Source organism: Rhinolophus ferrumequinum, chromosome 11 (assembly GCF_004115265.2).
Source record: "Rhinolophus ferrumequinum isolate MPI-CBG mRhiFer1 chromosome 11, mRhiFer1_v1.p, whole genome shotgun sequence".
In the NCBI taxonomy this organism is placed as follows: Eukaryota; Metazoa; Chordata; class Mammalia; order Chiroptera; family Rhinolophidae; genus Rhinolophus; species Rhinolophus ferrumequinum.
Window position 1 is genome coordinate 33,756,355 of NC_046294.1, and position 16,494 is coordinate 33,772,848.

General features: G+C 39.7%; 1 protein-coding gene across 2 annotated transcripts in view; it reads right to left on the bottom strand.

Moving 5' to 3' along the window:
* Positions 1-16,494, bottom strand: part of NELL1 (neural EGFL like 1) — a 755,117-nt gene that overhangs the window by 733,765 nt on the left and 4,858 nt on the right. For both annotated transcript variants that reach the window (XM_033118971.1, XM_033118969.1), the window contains exon 2: positions 13,050-13,178. In XM_033118971.1, coding sequence (XP_032974862.1) covers positions 13,050-13,178 — 129 coding nt within the window. The remainder of the gene's footprint in view (positions 1-13,049; positions 13,179-16,494) is intronic.

Consider the following 16,494-nt stretch of genomic DNA (forward strand, 5'->3'; position numbering starts at 1 on the left):
AAAATCCATTAAATAAATAAACCACTGAGTAAATGAATCCTGGCCCCAAACCAGCCATTCTGTCCCTTTGTTGGTTTCTCCCTATACATTATACAGCATTTCATCTTTAAAAATGCTGATATTTTTTCTCTGCAACTGCACTGTCCCTTAGCGTGGACATTAGCCACACACAGCTACTTAAACTTAAAATACTGAAAATTAAATAAAATTTAAAATTCAGTTTCTCTCTTACACTAGCCCTAATTCAAGTGCTCAATGGTCACATGTGGCTGGTGGCTACGGTATTGGAGAGTAGACATAGAGCATTTCCATCATCACAGGAAGTCCTACTGGACAATGCCCTTCCGAAATAACCAATTTCATTTTTAAGAGCTGCCAAGTGACTTTGGTGATTTAATCTGACCCTCTACCTTTATAGATAGTAATGAAATGTAATGGTAATGAACATAAGGACATAAACATGGGTACAGAAAAGCAACTGTATAAGATCAAAAAGGAAGAAGACAGAGCTTGGCAGTAATTAGTGAAAACAACAAACAAACAAATCTCTGCGGGGTCTTGGTCCACAGTAAGCTTATTATGAATTAATTCTGTGACAAGGCTGCAGTAATAGAAATATATGAACATGAACAAGGAGGGCATGCTCTGTTTTCTCCTGATCAGATCAGATTGGAAGCACCATGTTCAGGCATCAAATATCGCTAGGGACATAGACAAATGGCCAGGTATTCGAACGAAAGAAAATAATGGAGGAATTCAAAATGATGTCCCATCAGGAACTGCTGAAGTAATCAGAAATGTTTATCCTGGAGAAAGAAAGGACAGGCAGAAGACCCTAAAACCTGTCTGAAAATATCTGAGAGGGTGTCTCATGGAAAGGGGACTTAGACTTACTCTGTGGTTACAAGTGCCTCTACCTGAACACATCTTTCTTGATTGCCAACTATTAGTGCCAAGTATTGTGCTGGGTATTGATTTAGGATGGAAAAGAAACAGGTGAAGGCATGAAGTAGCCTATAACCTGCTAGGGGACAAAAAAATAAAGGAAACAAAAAGAAATATGTAATTTCAATTTATGACAAGAACTCTGAAGGACTGAACACCACGAAGTGGTGCTTGATGACAAAACAGAGCGCCCTCAAAGGTAAGATGGTACAAGAAGGCCTCCGTGAGGAAGTGACATTGAAGAGTAGGAGCCAGATATAGAAAGTGCAGGGCAAGGAGGTCTTCTAGGCAAAAGACAAGCAGAACTGATGGCGTGAGTCAGCAGAAATCTTGGGGTATTCCAGGAACCAAAGAAGCCAATGAGACTGGAGTCATTTAGGTGGGACCAATAGAAAAGCATTGCATCAAACCAAAATTTGTCTTCCTTTAAATTACAGTTGACCCTCGAAAAACATGGGTTTGAATTGCACAGGTTCACTTATATGCAGATTTTTTTTCAATAAATACTGTAAATGTATTTTCCTTATGCTTTTCTTAATAACGTTTTCTTTTCTCAAACTTATTTTATGGTAAGAATACAGTGCATAATACATATAACAAACAAAATATGTGTTAATTTTGACTGTTTATATTACTGGTAAGGCTTCTGGCTACTAGTAGGCTATGTGTAATTAAGTTTTGGAGGACGCAAAAGTTATGCATGAATTTTTGACTGTGTAGGGGGGTCAGCATCCCAATCCCCCAATGTTCAAGGGTGAACTCTATTTCTAACAGACTAGTCCAAAAATAATATGAGCTGCCTCATGATGTAGGTAATCATTGCAGGTAACCAGGATTGGGCTTGGACAATTAAGGATTCCCCTTATAGAATCCTCTCCATGGTGAGGTATGGATTTTAAGAATTTAAAAACCATGGGCAAGGAGGCATGCATACAGATGTACATTAAAGTACTGTTTGTCAGAAATCTGAAGCAAGCCAAGTTTCCATCAATAGGCAATTGGATGGATACAGGGTGGTGTTATGCAGCAGATCATACCAATGAACTAGATGTCTATGTCCTCAAAAGAATAATGGTGAGTGAAATGGTAAGTGGCAGAAAAGATCCATGCTGTATGATGCCATTTAATTTTTTAAACCATTCAAGGCAACAGCTCACATGTACTGAATACTTGATGTGAACAAGTCTATGGGATACATGCGTTATTATCCCCATATCACACATGGGAAAAATGAGGCAAAGAGAAGTTAAAGAATTTGCCCACGGTTACACAATTAGTAAGAGTAAGAGCTGGGATCGGAATCTAGGCAGTCTGGCTCCAAAGGCTGCACATTTATCCACTTTACATATGCCCTCTCTCATATATCTTGTATATGGACCCATCTAAATATATGAATATGGTAACATGTAAGTGTGTGACACACACACACACTCACACACACACACACACACATTCACATGAACTGGATACTCATCAACCATGTTAGTCATAGCCTTTAGGGAGGTTGAAAGAAGAAAGGAATTGGGAGGGGAACATAGAAACTTCTATTTATTCTGCATTTTTTTTAAGGCTCTAAGCAAATATGACAAAATGTTAACATTGTTGATTCTGGAGGACATCTATAGCACTGGTATTTGTATCATCCTTTGGGCTTGTCCGTATTTTTCTTTTGTTTTGCAAAATAATTTCTTGGCAAGTTAAGAAAATTCTATGACTTCGAAGACCTAAGACCCAGAGAAATTAAGTAATATACCCAGAAGTAAATAGTAAAAGAGCCAGGCTAGAATCTGGGTCCCCAAGCACCTGGTCCCATGCCTACTCTGCAACCTCAGTCTGCCAGGCGGTTTGTGTGCCTTATTTTTTAACAGACTGTAAGCATGAGTATTGAGCCAGCCTAGTTTATCTGTACGTCTTGGCTCCACTTCATGCATTGGCTGCATCCATGAAAAGTTGTATTTAAATAAAATATTTGCATATCAAATCATATTTTTCCACTGATTTACATTATAATTTTGGAGATGTGTTCCCACAGAAAAGAACTTGGTCCCAATATGTTAAAATAAATCCCAATTAAGAATCACAGCATTCATCAAAGAGCACTGCAGTCAATGCAGATCTAATTCTCCTACAACGCTCTCTCAAGAACACCTTGGTCAAATGGCCACAGAGACTGCATTTCAAATTGATACACACTAAAGTGTAGTCCCATGTAATAATTCTGATTTGCTGGCAGGTTTTCTTTAGGCAACCGAAGAGATTACCAGGTGTTCATCCGTAGGTATTCAGCAGGAGCCTCCAAGGGAAAGAATCATAAAATTCTATTAAAAGGAATTCACCAACTGACAAGACAACCATCTGTCCTGGTTGATTTAAAATACCTGCCAAAAAAATGTTTTGGCAGATGCCCTTTGGTTCCTTTTAAGAGAAGACACATCTTTATCACATTGCATTTATTTAGTCATCCCCACTCTCTTGAATTAGGGAAAAAAAAACCAGGAGGTGGAGTGGGGTCAAGACAAACTCTGCAGGTATAGACTCCTGAGTTCAAATCCTATGTCTGTCACTACAGAGAATGTGAGTTACTGAAATTCTCTGGGTCTCGAATTTCTTCATGTGTATAATGGATATGAACACATAATAGTACATATAATACATCGGAGAGTTAGTGGAACAGTTAAAAGGCAAATAAATTTTAGGAGTTGAGATCATCCTTTTAAAAAAAAAAAAATCCAGTTCAGACAACAGTTATTCACTCTCCTTAGGAATTAAGTACAGCAGGTAATTGCAAATATATATACCATGAGAGAAAACAAGATAAATATTTTCCTGAATTTAAATACATGGATTGTTTAAAGTTATCTGAACTTACTTTATACTTAGTTAGTTGCTTATTGTCTGTTTCTCCTTAAGGGCCAGATTTTGTCTGATTTGCCATATTATTGTCATATTCCTGTGCTTGAAAGAGTGCCTAGCACATAGTAGGTATCCACTAGATATTTAACTAATGAAAAAAAGTCTGCTTTCTGAGTAAATACTCTTAATAATTATATTAAATTTAAATTCCTTTCTATCACTTACAATAAATTTATATTATCTAAATTAACCCTTAAATATCTTGTATTGTAGACATTTCCATTATTGCCCAACATCCAAAGAGGCAACAAATTCCAAGAGGTAAAGGAATTTGCCCGAGATCAATTTGTTAGTATGGAGTTGCCTCATATACCTAATAATTTCGAAGAGAATTCTTGCCCTTTTACATTCTCTACTGTCTCTCTCCATCTCTGCTTTCCTTAACGTACCATTTGATGGGAAAAGGACAATGACTGAGAAACATAGATTTAGTGCAGGTGTTACAAGTGTACAGAAATGGGAAATAAATGCAGAATTTATTTGCTCTATGATACACACTTAGTCGCACAGCCACTTAATGATTTTCCAGAATATGCCAGTGCAGGGCTTAATTTGCCCCAGAGAGGGACTTGAAAACCCACTCCATTCCAATAGTTTGCTCGAGTTTATTTTGGCAAGAGCAAAAATACCTATATTTGGGAGATGCTGGTATGGGAATTGAATCACTCCACTAATTGATTAAATGCAAAGTCATACTAAATCACTCCACTCAAAGTGAGGTTGACTCATAAATGTTCCCAGAGGTAATTAGTAACTAGGCACATCCAATCAACAGAAAAAAACAATTCAGACTTGGGCAATAGTGGGTGGCAGGAAATCTGGAAGCTCAGCATTAAACAAACCCTTTGGGTAGCTCCATCTTACTTAAATTTTCTAAGCATTAAGAGCTATAGCTCAAGCTTCAAGCACTGTCTTGTGAAAAAGATCACACAGGGGCACTGCTCCTATGAAATAGAAACCACATAGTTCATTCCTGTGCATCTTTCAAGGTCTGGTTCAGGTGCCTCCTCCCGCAAGGAGCTTTCCCCAGGTCATCCAGTGAGAAGAAACTTCTCTCTCCAACATACTCTGGACTTTGCTCACACCACACTGCAAGCCACTCTTCTCCTCTACATTAGTGTCTGAGGGCATGCTGTCTGCCCTTCTAGACTGCAACTTCATTGAGGTCAAGCTCTCTGCCTTATTCACCTGTGGCTTCCGAAACATGTAGCGTAAAAGCCGAGAATGCAAATAAGTGCTGAACGTCTCAATCTCCCGGAAATAGCCCACATTGGCCTTTGTTCTATCTTGTCACATAAAACAAGTTACTTGAAAGATACTATCTATTTTTTTTTCTTTAGAAACTCCTAAAATAGAACTCCTGAAAGGTAGCTCTTTCCTGGCAGAATAAAAAAAAAAAAAAATCAACCCATTAAAGAATTTTCACTCATGCATGTTCTAATTCACTTTTATAAATGAAACACCAATGCACAGACACATCCTCCCAACTACTTAACACTAAGACACTGTCAGTCAGAGAGAAGTACAGTTCCAAACCCTCAGATCTTCTCTGAATCCCATTCAAGGCAAAGCAGAGGTAATCCAAAATGATTTTTTAAACTCTCATTCTGGTATTTAAGATATCTTTTAGCTTAAAAAAGATTGATACTAGTCTTACACATAGCCATTCATTCTCTGTGCTCCTATCCCCAATCCCTAAAAAAAATATAATTTGTTTCAGGCAAGAAGAAAATAAAAACCTTACTTATTTAATTCTCTGCACTACACAAAAACAGCAATGACAAAGGCAACCTTAAAAAGCTGGCGAGCCCCAAAATAAATCCTATCAGGCTTTGGAGTTGGGATTATAAGAGTGTTTCCAGTTAAGTGAGCTTTCTACTTAAATTGATCAATATTATTAATAGGCTAGCATTGAAATGAAAATTTTCACTCTCTTAATATACATCAGCCCAGAGTTAGTCTTAGGATGGTTAAATATGAGAATAAAAATAAATGGGGAAAAGAATAATGAATTTGTTTTTTACGCTTTATACTTTTCAAAGTGCTTTCTCATGTACAGCATTCAATTCTTATAATCAGTCTGTGTATTCTTCCCATTTTCAGATGAGGAAACTGATGCTTAAAGACACTGAGACATATGCACTGACAACCCTAAGTACTCCCCCTCAAGATATTTTCATTTACCATTGATAAAATGGGGTAATCATAGTACTTACCTTATATGGTTGTAGGGAGGATTAAATAAATTAATACATGTAAGGCAATGAGCCCTAATATTCTGCCTCCCTCCCCAATCCTCTGACTTTCCCTCTATTTCAATCTATGTCTGCAGGTTAAATTCTGACATTAATAATGACAAGACAGATGATACACATAGGAGAAGAAGGCCAAAGTTATACCCTATTACTTAAAAATGTATGGACTCACATTTAACAAGACTTCACTATGTATCGACTTAGGTAGTAGCACTTTATATGTATTAATTTGTTTAATCCTCAATACAACTATATATAGTAAGTACTACTATTACCCCATTTTATCGAAGAGTAAATGGAAGTACTATGAAGTAAAGAATTTAAGTAGCTTGCTAGTGGCTATCATGTATTAACATGATTTTGTAGCCTGCCCATATTAACTAAGCTGTGGTGAAACAGTAAAATCTTTGAGCCTCTCTAGATCTGTACTGTCCAATACGGTAACCTCTAGCCACATATGTCAATTGAGCACTTGAAATATGATCTAGTGGCTGAGGAAATAAATTTTTAAGTTTACTTAAGTTGAATTTAAATTTTAAATGAATATTTAATGAAACAGCAGTTTTCAAGACACTGGACATCAGTCCAGGAAGGGCAGTGATCCTTGAGAGATTAAAAAACCAACGAGATAAGCCCTACAATTACTCAAACTCACGGCTTCGAGAGAGTTCCCAGGCTGTGGCATAGGGAGGAGAAATTCAGGCCAAGCCCAGCAGTCGCCCTGAGGTGAGGTGAGGAAGCTGAGAGTGGGGAGACCAAGGCAACTAGATTTCACAGGAAAGTACACGAGAGGAAACAGTAGCTCCGGAAAAAATATGGACCTCTGTCAAGATCAGTACTCAGTGGAGCACTGATTAGTGCATGCATGTGAGAAAATTACCCAAAACAAAGAACCATCACCCAAAAGGTAACAGTGCACAGCATACATACAGGACTGAGAATAGTATCTATTCCCACCACATAAACGAGAAAACCTCATGATTCATGAGGATTTGGGTAGAGTACACAGAAGAACAGAAAATAATTAGTTCTACTCTAGCTGTTACCGCAAGCACTGCTCTGGGCCATCTAACAAATCTTCAAAGAAGGAACCAAAAAGATCAAACTGTTTCCCAGTAATTTAACTGTGTCCTAGGACAAAATTCAAGAATATGTATAAGGAATACAAAAATATCCAGCATCAAACAAGGTAAAAGTCACAATGCCTGGCATTCAATCGAAAATTATCAGGTATGCACAAAAAGCACTGTGGGGAGAAAATTAATCAATCAGAATCGACCCAGCACTGATACAAATATTGGAATTAGCTGTCAAGGACACAAAAACTATTACTGTGACTATATTCCATTTATTCAAAGAGTTAGATAGAGGCATGAAGATTTTTTTAAAAGAGTCAAAACTGAACTTACAAAGATGAAACTACAATATATGAGATTAAAAAATCACTGATTAATACCAACAGCAGACAATACAGAAGAAAATTTCAGTGACCTTGAAGACATAGCAACAGAAACTGTCAAAAATGATACACAGAGAGAAAAGGGAATTTTTGAAATTAACAGAGTATCACTGAGCTGTGGAACAACTTTAAGCAGCCTAAGATAGATATAATTGGAGTTCCTAAAAAAGAAAAATGGGGAAAGAAAAAAATATTTGAAGACATAATGGTCAATTTTTTTCAAATTTGATAAAGTTCAATAGATCCCACACACAAGAAACATGAAGAAAACCACACCAAGGTACATCATAATCAAATCACTCAAAGTCAGTGATAAAGAGAAAGACTTAAAGCAGAGTGGGGGAGAATTACATTACATACAGAGGAACAAAGATAGGATGACAACAAATGCTCTTCAGAAACAACGTAAGTGAGAAGACAGTGGATCAACACCTTTAACGTATTGAAAGAAACAATAACTGTCAACTGTTCAGTATTCTATACCAAGCAAAAATGTCTTATAACAATGAAAACAAAATAAAGACTTTTAGACATACAAAATCTGAAAGAATTCATCACAAGCAGGTTTTCCTTCTAAGAAATGTTAAAGAAACTCTTTCAAGCAGGATGGAAATGACACCAGATGAAAATATGAATCCACATAAGGGACTGAAGAACACAGGAAATGGTAACTACATGGGTAAATATGTGATTGATTTTCTCATTATCTATATGTGTGCAAAAGTCCATCTATATGTTAACAGACTTATTAAATTAAAATAACAACATAGTATGGAATTTATAATATAAGTAAAAATAAAATATATGACAACAATAGAACAATGCTCAGGAGGAGAGAAGTAAACTATTGAAATGTTCTTATAATATGCATAAGTTGTATATTATAGTAGTTTACTATCACTTGAAGGTAGATAGTGATAATTTAAAGACGTATACTATAAGCCCTAAAGAAACCACTAAAATATGAAACAAAAAGTTATAGCTAATAAATCAACAAAGGAGACGAAATGGAAATCACACACACACACACACACACACACACACACAAAATCAATGAATCCAAAAGGAGCCAGAAAGCAGAAAAAAAATGGAGCATAGATGAAACAGGTAGAAAACAAATAGCAAAAAGATACATTTAAATATAACCATGTCAATAATCACATTAAATGTAAGTGGTCAAAATATATTGATGAAAATACAGAGATATTCTTATTGGGTAAAGAAAGGGGAAAGGTAAGATCCAACTATATACTGCCTACAAGAAAAGCACTTTATATGTTACAACATGTATAAATCTCAAAATAACTATGATCAGTAAATGTATCCATGCCCCCAAATTCTATTTATATAATACTCTAGAAAATGCAAAGTATTCTATAGTGACAGAAAGCAGATCAATAGTTGCCTGCGGATAAGGACTAAGAGGTACAGGAGGGAGAGATTACAAAAGGGAAAAATAGGAAGCTTTGGGGGGTGATAAGTCCATTCATCATCTTGATTGTGGTGATGGTTTCATGGAGCATTCATATGTTAAAATTATCAAATTGTACACTTTGAATATGCATAGTTTACTATAAGTCAGTTATACCTCAATAAAGCTGTGTAATTTTTAAAATCTGATAATTAAGCATGTATGTAATAACTTGGCAAATCTACTTTTTCAACTTTAAATTTTATGAAATCTAAATGCAAATCAATTATTTCAGATGAGAACATTGCTTCCAAATTAAGCTGTATTGTAAGTATAAAATATAAAGTAGATGGTGAAGACATTCTAAAACATGGTAAAACACATATTAATAATTTCTGTGACCATATGTTGAAATGATAATATTTTTAATATATTGGGTTAAATACAAATTATAATTAGAATTAATTTCACCTGCTTCTTTTTACTTATTTAACATGGTTACTACAAAAATTAAAATCACAGGTACAGTTCACATTGTATTTCTATTGGACAGTGCTGTACTACAAAGGATTTATTTGGAATACACTGGAAACATCATATTGCTCTCATATTTCTGCCAAACAGTGGATAGCCATCCTCTGGTAAACATAGTTATATACCCCTACCCCCACCCGCCAAAAAAAATGTCCACATCTTAACCCCAGGAAGCTGTAAATATGTTACCTTACACAGCAAAAAAATTACTTCACAAATATAATTATGGTGTGGATCTTGAGATAAGGAAATTGTTCTGGATTATCTGCGTGGCCCAATATAATTACAGAAAAGTCAGTATCAGAGAAGAGAATCTGACCACAGAAACAAGAGAGAGAAGGATATGTGACAAATGACACAGAGGAGAGCCATAGCCAGGAGCCAAGGAGCATGGCATCCTGTGCAAGATGGAAAAGGCAATAAACTGATCATCCTTTAAAGATTCCAGGACGGACACAGCTCAGGGAACCTTGATTTTATCCCCCTAAAGCCCATTTTGGACTTCTGACCTCCATAACTGTAAGATAATAATTTGTTTTTGTTTGAAGCCACGAAATTTTTGATACTTTGTTATAACAACAATAGGAAACTAATAGAGATTGTGGTACCTGGAGGTGGGGTGTTGCTGTAACAAGTAACTAAAATTGTGTAAGTGACTTTGTGGTATAATAAGCAGAGGCTGAAAAATTTTTGAAGACCATGATATAAAAAGCCTACATTGCCTTGAATATACTGTTAGAAATATGGATAAGTAAGGACTCAGAATGAAGTAAAGTGCATGGTAAAACAAAACAAAACAAAACCCTGTGTTATCTTAAGAGAACACTTAAATGATTGTGGACAGGCTGTTAGAAATATGGATGTTAAAAACTCCGCTGGTGAAGGCTAAAAAGGAAATGAGGAACGTATCATAAGAAACCTGAAGGCACATGAATCCTTGTTACATAGTGACAGAAAGCTTAGCTAAATTGTGTCCTGTAGCCATTTGGGAAGCAAAATTTGTAAAAGATGAACTTGGACATGTAGCTGAGGAGATTTCCAAACAAAGTGTTGAAGATGCAGCCCGGTTTCTCCTTGCCGCTATCATGGGTTGAGACTTTTGGAGATACTGGGATGAGATGAATGTATTTTGCACGTGAGACAGACATGAATTTTTGAAGACCAGCGGGCAGCCTTTGTGGTAAGCAGAATAATGGCTCCCCAAAGAGGGCCACGTCTTCATTGCCACAACCTCCGACCCTTACATGGCAAAAGGGACTTTGCCAATGTGATTAAAGTACAGATCTCAAACTGGAGAGATTATCCTGGATTATCCAAGTAGGCACAGTGCAATTACAAGGGTAATTGTAAGGGAAAGCCCTCCTCAAACTCCCATAATGAATTTATTCTTGCCACAAAAGAAACTGAAAATGCCCCCCTGCTGTTGGAGCCTGGTAGGTATCCCGGAGGCAGTTGCCAATGCAGAGAATACACAAATGAGAGAGCAGAGTTCTAGCCCAGGAAGCCCATAGGTATGGAATAAATAAGTGAGTGAATAGTGAATGGAGCAGGCAAAAAATCCTTTTATAGAGCACATTGCACACAGGAAATTTTAATTCAACTCAAAATGTTTATTTATCACCTACTACGTGTCATGCAGAATACTTGGCCCTCGATACCTAGAGGCATCAAGATAAGCACGACTTCTGCCCTCCTGAAGCTTATAGACAAGCCAGGCTTCCATAGCAACTCTGGTGACAAAGAATCAGCAGCATTGGCCAGGGCAGGAATGGCACGGCCTCTCAACAGTAACTGAGCGGATCTTGCACAACAATACAAAGAGAAAAGTAATCCAGTCTGTATTCTCTTAACCACATCCAGCTTCAGTAAGTCACCAATTCCTTAGTAAGAGTAAGCGGAAATTACCATACCTGTAGTCTTGTTATGGATCGTTATATAATATCTGTAGATTTCCTAGTATAGATATATCATTAACAAGGATTAAGTTATCTGCACAATAAAGATGTAAATCTCATCCAATAATATTGTTTCAGTCAGTCTAAAACAATCCTTTTGTTATCTTCATAAAAGGCTGAGCAAAAGAACCCTGCCAGGAGTTTTCATAGCGGAATATCCAGGCTGCCTGACTACATATCTGATCAGGTCACTCCCCTGCTTCGACCTCCACCAAGTCCCACGCTGCTCTGAGACTAAAATACAAAACCACTAACGTGGCTGACAAGCAGAGGTAATATTTACAACAGTTAACAACGAATGCATCACCTCCCACCTATCAGAGTGGACACTGGCCATAAATCATCCATACACACAAACCCGTAGATACTAGCTACGTATCGCTTCTGACTACAGGGTCCAATGTAACTTAGCCCCTGCCTACCTCTCCAGCCACACACCACCCTTCGGCCATGCTACTCGTCTTTCTGTTGGTTTCTGCCTTAAGACCTTCACACAACTATTTCCTCGGCCCAGAATGCTCTGAGCCCCACCCCTTCCTACACGAGGCTTTCTATTCCTTTCTCAAGTACCTGCTGACTCAGCACTTTTGCAGGGCAGCCTTTCCCTGACTACCAGCATGTCCCCACCCCAATTAAATCAGATCTCCCTATCCTACTCTTATTTGACTGCCTACGTCACCTTCATTGTAAGTATAGCAATTAAAACTCCTTATGTAATAACTTTCCCTCACTATGTTTTCGAGCAGGGGCCATACCTCTCCTATTTACGCTTATTGGTAACTCTACTATGAGCAGGTTGCCTGCTGCACAGGAGGAGTTCCGTAGTAACAGCCAGTACTTACTGAGGGGTTCCCATGTACCAGGCACTGTTTCTGTCACTTCACTGGACCAGCTCCTCTAATCCTTGCAATAGCCCCATGAGATAGGTCCAGTTACTTAAGAGGAGGACATAGGCAGAGTCAGGCCAAGCAATTGCCCAAATTCTCAATGCCAGTGAATGGCAGGGTAGGAATTTGGTCCCAGGCAGTTGGGCTCTGGAGCCCGTGCTTTGAAGAAGCATATTATAGTGCCTTTATGAATGGCTGTTGAATGATTTAATGAAGTGTACTCAAGCCTAGTGGGCAGAGCCAACTAACCTGCACCCCTAAGAGAATACAGCCATAAAACATGGTGTACCCATTAGATGAGAGCTATAGATCTAGGAATAGGTGTAGGCATAGGTAAAGATAAAGATAATAGTTAAAGAAATATCCTGTAAAAATAACATGGCTGGCCAATGGCCTTCAAGAAGTTTGCCATTTCATTCCACTTTTGCTCCCCACCAAAATCCCCAGGGAAATAGTTCACTGCCAAACCAAGTATTTCACCACCATGTCCTCTAATGGCCCCCCTGCCCTGTCAGAACACCCCCCCACCCAAAATACCTGAACACCCTTGGCTTTTCTGAACATTCCTTATGACAACAACACAAGAGAAACAGCAGAGATGATCTTCCAACAAATAGACCCCAGATGAATGCTCCCCAGACAGACCTCCTCCCCAAGCTCTGCCCCATGCAAAGGAAGAAGAACTTTTACCTTGAAATAAAAATGCTTTGCTGGCATTATGCAGTCCAGACACCTGCGTGACGCCAAGGGTAGTGTTCACGAGGTCAAGCTCGGTGATAATATCCACCTGAAGGTCAGGGTCCATCCCAGAGCCCAGCACTGTAAAGGAACAAAGCAGTGTCTTGGCTTAAAATACAGACGGCGAGCAGCAATACAGCCCAGAAAGTAAAGAGGCCAGGACTGGCAGGGAACAAGGAAGCCAGTGATGACTGTCTGGAGACCCTCTCTCGCTGGGCAGAAAAGGAAGGAGACTCTGCGCCATTACCCCACCGGTATGATAGTTTCTTTGTCCCTTTTCCCACCCCCACTCCTCATTCATTACAGATTGATAATCTCTTACCCAAAACCCTCAGGGCCTAATTCATATATTGCCGTTCGGAATGTATCATATGTTAGAAAGATAATACGGCCTATGCAGTACATTTTATGTAACACCCTCAGCCAAGTCTGAATCAGTACCCCATATTTAAATAACATATTTCTGGAGCCAAAAGTATGGTGTTTTCCTCTAATTGGCTAAATAAATAGCTTTATATCAGTTCAGGTCAAGTTTTGCCACCAAATGAGTTCAGCTCAGAGCAGGTTTTGTTGTCGGGTGAGTTTATAAAGAAAATGTGGGTTCCCAAGCTTTTTTCAGGTCTGGGGACTGGGGATGCAGGATTGTGGCCCTAAACTACCTGCTTCAGAGACTGGTGTGTTAGCGAAATCTGACACCACCATCACCGGTAAACACCTCCACAGAGCACTCCCTAGTAACCAGGCCCAATCACCGGTGATAAAGAGGGAAGCCAAGAGAGGGATCCCCATTGGAGAAGGGTGGCAGAGGGACAGCGCAGCTCTCACGTTAAGCGCTCATGCCACAATTAAATAAAAATGAAATTAGAAAGAAAAAAAAGAGAGAGAATCCCTGGAATGACAGATGTATATATCCATCCTTGGGGATTCCTGCATAGGAAGTTAGACACTCTGACTACTCATGCTGGAAAACCTTAACGCAGAAAACATGGCTTTTAGTCCCCTGTTGCCTCATCTGAGAAAGGCAAATCGCTAAGGCTGTCTCTCCCTCAGGCGAGCGTGGGGGGTGCAGAGGGGTGGTTCTGCAAAATGATACACTCATGACTGCAAAGTGACTTCCAATTATATACATTAATAAGAGCTCGCATTAAAGGACTGTGTTTAAGCCACTCATAAAGGCTGTGTCTAGCTACGCTTAGCATTTCAATAGTGCAATTCCGCTTGCACAGTTGGGAATTTTTTAATCAGCAACAGATGTCAACTTTTGTCTAATGGTAATGCAGTCGCTGAGGCAAGATCTGGAGAGCTTGCTCCCAATTTGTCCCAGAGAGGCTGAGTGAATGTTCACCAGGACATCATGAGCTATTACAATTTCATCTGTCCTCCCACCCTCACCCCTGACCCCACAGATTTAGGAAGGAAATCTACCCTCTCCTTACTCTTCCTGTGAGGAAACAGGGACTGCTGCAGCAACCTCGGCTTCTGTCAACAGAAGGTTTGGCTCTTCGGAGCTGAAGCCTGTCATTGCCAAGGCAGACCAAGGGTTAAATGAAAGGCCCGATGCATGTAACTGCCTTCCCAGTTTGTGTCAGGCTTCCCCTGGGCCTCTGCACTGAAGGTTTAAGTTTTCTCCTTGCAGATGCAGGAATTATGAGACCAGTTTCCCCCAAGACAACACCTCCATCCATTCATTCTGCATCCATTCATTCACTCATTCCATACCTTTTCAACAGGTATTACCCGAGTGCGTACTATATGTAACACACACCTTGCTAAGTACTGGAGATGTCCTCACTGAGCATGCATTGCTGGGGCACGGAGTGACGAGAGGGAAAAAAGACACCAATCAGATAACTTGAGATGGCAAGAAATGCTACACAGAAAATAAAACAGAGAAATGAAACAGAAAGCAATTTGCAGGGGGCGCTTTAGGAAGGATGGTCAAGGAATGTTCTTCTGAGCCGAAACCTGGGAAGCTTTCCAGGTTGAGAGAACAGCAAGCGCAAAACCAGGAACAAACTTGGCATGTTCAAGGACCAGAGAAAAGGCTAGTGTGGCTAGAGCAGAGCGGGCTAGGGGGAGAGTGGTAGAAAACAAGGCCAAAGAGTAGGCCCTGTCTGGTGAGCCACAGCCCAGAGATGGGTATGGTGCTAATTGTCACAGGATATTATTGGAGGCTCTAAGGTGGGTGATTAAGGGCAGTAGTGGGATGTGCTCTGATTTACATTACGATCTCACTTAAGTTTCCATCCTAGGGGCCTCGTGCTGCTCGTCCCTCACACAAACTCCGTTCACAAAGACTGACTTGGTGCAAAGAAGCACCAAGCTAAATGGGTGTCTGTCCACCCACGCCAGAGTACGTGAGCCTCTTGTTGAGACGTGATGTTTTCCTCCAAGTCAGCTCAGATCCCAATAGTTCTGTGATCACCTTGAAAAGTTACGAATGGAACTCATGTTTCAGTTGGATGTGTAGTGTTCTACACCTAGATGGCAGAAATAAAATGAAGAGCGATCTCAGGGGACCTCCACGCTGGTCTTTCTCTAGACAGAAATTGGGAGAGTGATTGGAGAATGGGCCCTTAGCTGGACACAAGAGGAAGGAAGAGTCTCTGTAGCCCCAGTACCTTGGGACCCAGTTAATTAACTAATGAGTGGATGCACAACCATTGCTGTGGGTTCAACGACCTTATAGATATATACATATCTGGGGACACCACGAGAGGACAGCGTGGCATTCGGGCTAAGAAAACTTTCCAAAAGGCCTGTGGTTGACTGAATTATTGGCTTCAAATATTTACCCCTCCCATATGCACACACTTTGCTGTTTGGTTTGCAGTTCCTCCCACTAGCGTGGGAGTAAAGCACCCCATCCCTTGACTTTGAGCCTGGCCATGTAACTGGGGGTCCTTGGGATGTCAGCGATGTTACACAAGCAGGGACCTGAATGTCCTCTTATCCCTCTGAATCATGAAGAGAAGAACATGTGCCTGCTCGGCCACTGGTCCAAAGAGACTGAGACAGGTGGAGCAGACGGCCTACGTGAGATTGGAACCACGCCCAGCCACACCTGGCCTAGAGAAGCCAACACCAAACCAACCTACAAACACATATACCAAGATAAATGTTGCTTTCGCCACTGCATTTTGGGTGACTTGCTATGCAATATTGTTGTGGCAGTAGTTGACCAACGCAGGGACTAGAGACCCACTATGATGGTCATCCTTAAGACGGCTGTATCTCCCAGACTAGGAGCCCTGCAACTGGACAAGCCTAAAAGGCACCCAAACAGATTCTGTAGATCTGACAGAACTCCCCCAGTGGGGCTCCTGGATCCCCACCCCAATTGAGAATATAATATTCTCAATCTAGAAAGTGTTGTGGAAACAAGACTAAATTAAAG